General features: G+C 35.0%; 1 protein-coding gene across 1 annotated transcript; it reads right to left on the bottom strand.

The window, feature by feature from the left end:
* Window positions 1-1,179: 1,179 nt before the first annotated feature.
* On the bottom strand, window positions 1,180-3,427 carry LOC116345546 (kinesin-like protein costa). The gene has a single exon (XM_031774986.1). It carries the CDS (start codon window positions 3,383-3,385, stop codon window positions 1,286-1,288), a length of 2,100 nt encoding a protein of 699 aa, XP_031630846.1. The 5' UTR covers window positions 3,386-3,427; the 3' UTR covers window positions 1,180-1,285.
* Between the last annotated feature and the right edge of the window lie 6 nt (window positions 3,428-3,433).

Below are 3,433 nucleotides of genomic sequence, written 5' to 3' on the forward strand. Positions count from 1 at the left end.
GACTACAAGATGTGTTCGATTTTGATTTCAATGCACCATTTTTCACACGCATACGTCACCACGAAGATTTTGCAACGATTCCGTGATACTGAAAAACGTGATCCAAGTCCAGCAACTCGAAATGATGACTTGCAAAAATTGTTCGCCATTCGCGATGAAATCGCCAAAGGCTTGTTTCCAGTCTCAGCATTCGTCCATGTTTTCGCACAAGTCTCACTGGTGGCAGCTATCGTTGGCGGCTAACTGTCACAAGAAGTGATCAAGGCACTTTCACAAAAAGAACCACCACATTTGAATGTATTCCTGTTCGATCCAGTCAAATGCTGCGAATTCGTTGAACCGATTGCTGTCTAAACCGCATCAATATCCATATAATATACAGCATATTCATAACTATTCATATTATGTATTTCAGTGGAGCAGTTGATCGTCTCTTCTGAATTTATTCCTAATATCTTTGATTCTCAGAATAAAACAAAAACTTTTCATATTTCAAATAAAATACAAATCATTTTATATTTTTTATGGTCGTTGTATGGCTTTGTCAGCCAATTTAAGTAAAATCTCTTGACAAATGAAAAAAGCATTTATTACTAGAAGTCACAAATGACACAAAATAATAGCATTACTGTTTTGAAACTACGCATTAAGAATAAGAAGATAACACAATGAACAAAACAAAATTATCTTAATATGTGAAATAATCGCGAACGATATATCCAATTCGGTGTGGAAATATTTGCAATGGAAAAAAAAGCAAAATTTATCGATAGCAAAAGGAATAAAAATCCCATTGATTTAATATTACAGTTATTGATTAAAATTGCAAACGAATCCCATACAAAACATGCTGTTTGAAATAAAAAACGAAAAAATAACAAATAAAGAGAAGAATTGTTAACGTTGAAGTAAGTCAATAAATTATTAGAAAAATATATAAAGAATTCATCCTTTTTACCTTTATTTACATTTACATTTCTCTATCTTTCTCTCTCTGAGTTCGTAAGTACTGAAAAAAATGATTGAGTTTAAGAAAAAAAAGCCAATTTTTTTATTAATTTTCCATGTATATATTATAATAATAATAATAATAAAATTAGAACGAGAAGTAAAGATTTCAAAGATTAAAAGGAGATTCTGTGTTGACTACATACTAATACTAATGTTGTAAATAGAAAATAAAAAGAAGAAATAAATTTGTTTGTTAAAAATATCCGATAAATGCAAATAGAATTGCTGCATCTAACACATCTATACATATGTATATATATGTACTCAAATGAAATTAAGGTTTATTTTGTTGGATGATAATTTTCCTAGATGAATTTTTTCTTTTAACCAGACTGACTTTGCTTTCGGTCGTTGTATTTTGTGGTGTACCATTGGCCATCAATAGTTGTGGTATATTACGTTTAAATCCATTGCTTGAAGCGAAGCGTCTAAAGAATAGTGAGCCGGTAGCCTTTTGCTTTGGATTATTGAGCGCGTCAGCAATTTCTCTTTCGGCAATTTCTCGTTTGGATGTTGTGGCTACAGCTGTATTTGCAAAACGATATGCATGTTGTTGATGTTGATTTGCACTTTTATAATCATGAATGCCAAAGCCGATTTCATTTCGAATGGCATGATGACGATTATTGGAATGTGTAAACGGTGAATATGGTGATGGCAGCATAAATGAATCACTTGGTATATTTGGCGATTCTGCACAGTCTTCGCCAGCTCTCTGCAATAGCATTGTTAGCGTTCTTTCATAGTGTCTTTGTAAATCGAGCGTATTACGTTCTCCTACCAAACGGGACTGCTGGAATTCATCGCACAATACACGTTCACGTAGTTTCCATTCATTTCGTTCCTGTTCTAATTGCAACAATTGAATCTCCAACTGACGACTGCTGTCGCGTAAATCGACAATTTTTTGAAAACATTTGTACAGCAGTACACGCATCTCTTTTTCATTTAACTTATTTAATTGACTCATGAGATCTGGATTTCCGACACTTTTCCGATTCAACATATCACGGCCGCATATCAATTGATTCTTCATTTCCATTGCGTGATCGATCACCTCCTTGGCAACATCATATTCGAGTATTTTTCGAGTTTCCCATTCGGTTAGTCGTTCCTTTTTCAATTTTTGATTTAGCAGACACTGTGCATCAGTTAAACGATCACGTTGACTTCGTAAATTTCGAATTTCATGCCGAATTGATTGCACCATTTCACTTTCGTCGTTATTTTTCTGCAAATATTCGCTCTTTTCTTTCAGCACACTATCGAATTGCGTGATACGGGTGTCAACACTCATACGTTTCTCTTCTTTTGCAGTTTTGGCATTCTTTGCCTTTTCGCTTTTCCATTTTGTTTCAGCTTCACGCAGCGACTTCTTATCTGCTTCCAATGCTTTCTCCAACATTTTCAATTGTTTATCACTTATTTCAATATCTTGTTGAAAGCCCTTGATTGTGTTGTCACTGTGTTGACTAATCGCTCTCAAACGAGATATTTCCGTTAGTTGTGTTTCAATTTTGGATAATTCCATTTTCCATTTGTCAATTTCCTTTTTCTCACAGCGTTCCATTGCTTTTATGCATCGTTCCTTTTTCGTTTCCAATGATGCAACCTTACGATTAAGTACTCGTTTTGCTTTATCTCTGCCACTATTTATTTTCATAAGCTCTTTTTTTATTTTAATATTTTGCTTTAGTTCGGTAATTTTCGATTCTTTCGCTTCGATATCGGTTCGAAAGCGACGGATATGGTTCAAAAACAACACTTCTGATTGATGACGAGTGGCCATTCTCAACGGATGCAAATGATCGGAATTTTCCAAAAATGCAGTTGCCTCACGACCAACCGTCGTATTTAAACACATTTGTTGACTGTTTCGAATACTCTCTTCTAAGCGTTCTTTTGTTGTCTCTTCAGCAATCCGATTTAAATGATCCAGTTCAGAACTGCTCAATCCACTATTGCTATCACCAACTTGAACCGATCGACGTCGATTCGTTGCAACACCGGCGGCCACAATAGCCAATTCTTTTGGCTTGTCGTCGTAACTGTTTAGCACAGCTTTCGGATATGTATCTACATAGTTTTTATAATAATCTTCAATCATTTTATTCACATGGCGTGAAAAATTAATCATTAGATCGGGAATTTTCGCCTCAACATGCTCCAAATTCTCGTCAGCATCGCTTTCATTGTCTGAAAATGTGGCATTTTGACCGGAATGATCGGTTTTTTCTTGTTCCAAAATTTCACCATTGCTGCGTTCATCATTTTCACTATTCTCATCGGTTTCTTGGATTGGTTTCAATAGGCGGCCACCATTCGATATTAATCCGGCCGAACTGAATGATTCACATTCTTGTTTTAAGTACATCCATTCTTCGATACATTCGCGATCATTGTCGTTAAGTAATTTATTGTT

This window comes from Contarinia nasturtii, unplaced genomic scaffold (assembly GCF_009176525.2).
Source record: "Contarinia nasturtii isolate CC-2019 unplaced genomic scaffold, AAFC_CNas_1.1 Cnas_scaffold_1335, whole genome shotgun sequence".
NCBI lineage: Eukaryota > Metazoa > Arthropoda > Insecta > Diptera > Cecidomyiidae > Contarinia > Contarinia nasturtii.

Excerpts from the sequence above, each read along its gene's own strand:
- LOC116345546 (XM_031774986.1), bottom strand. The coding sequence starts at position 3,385 with ATGTACTTAAAACAAGAATGTGAATCATTCAGTTCGGCCGGATTAATA.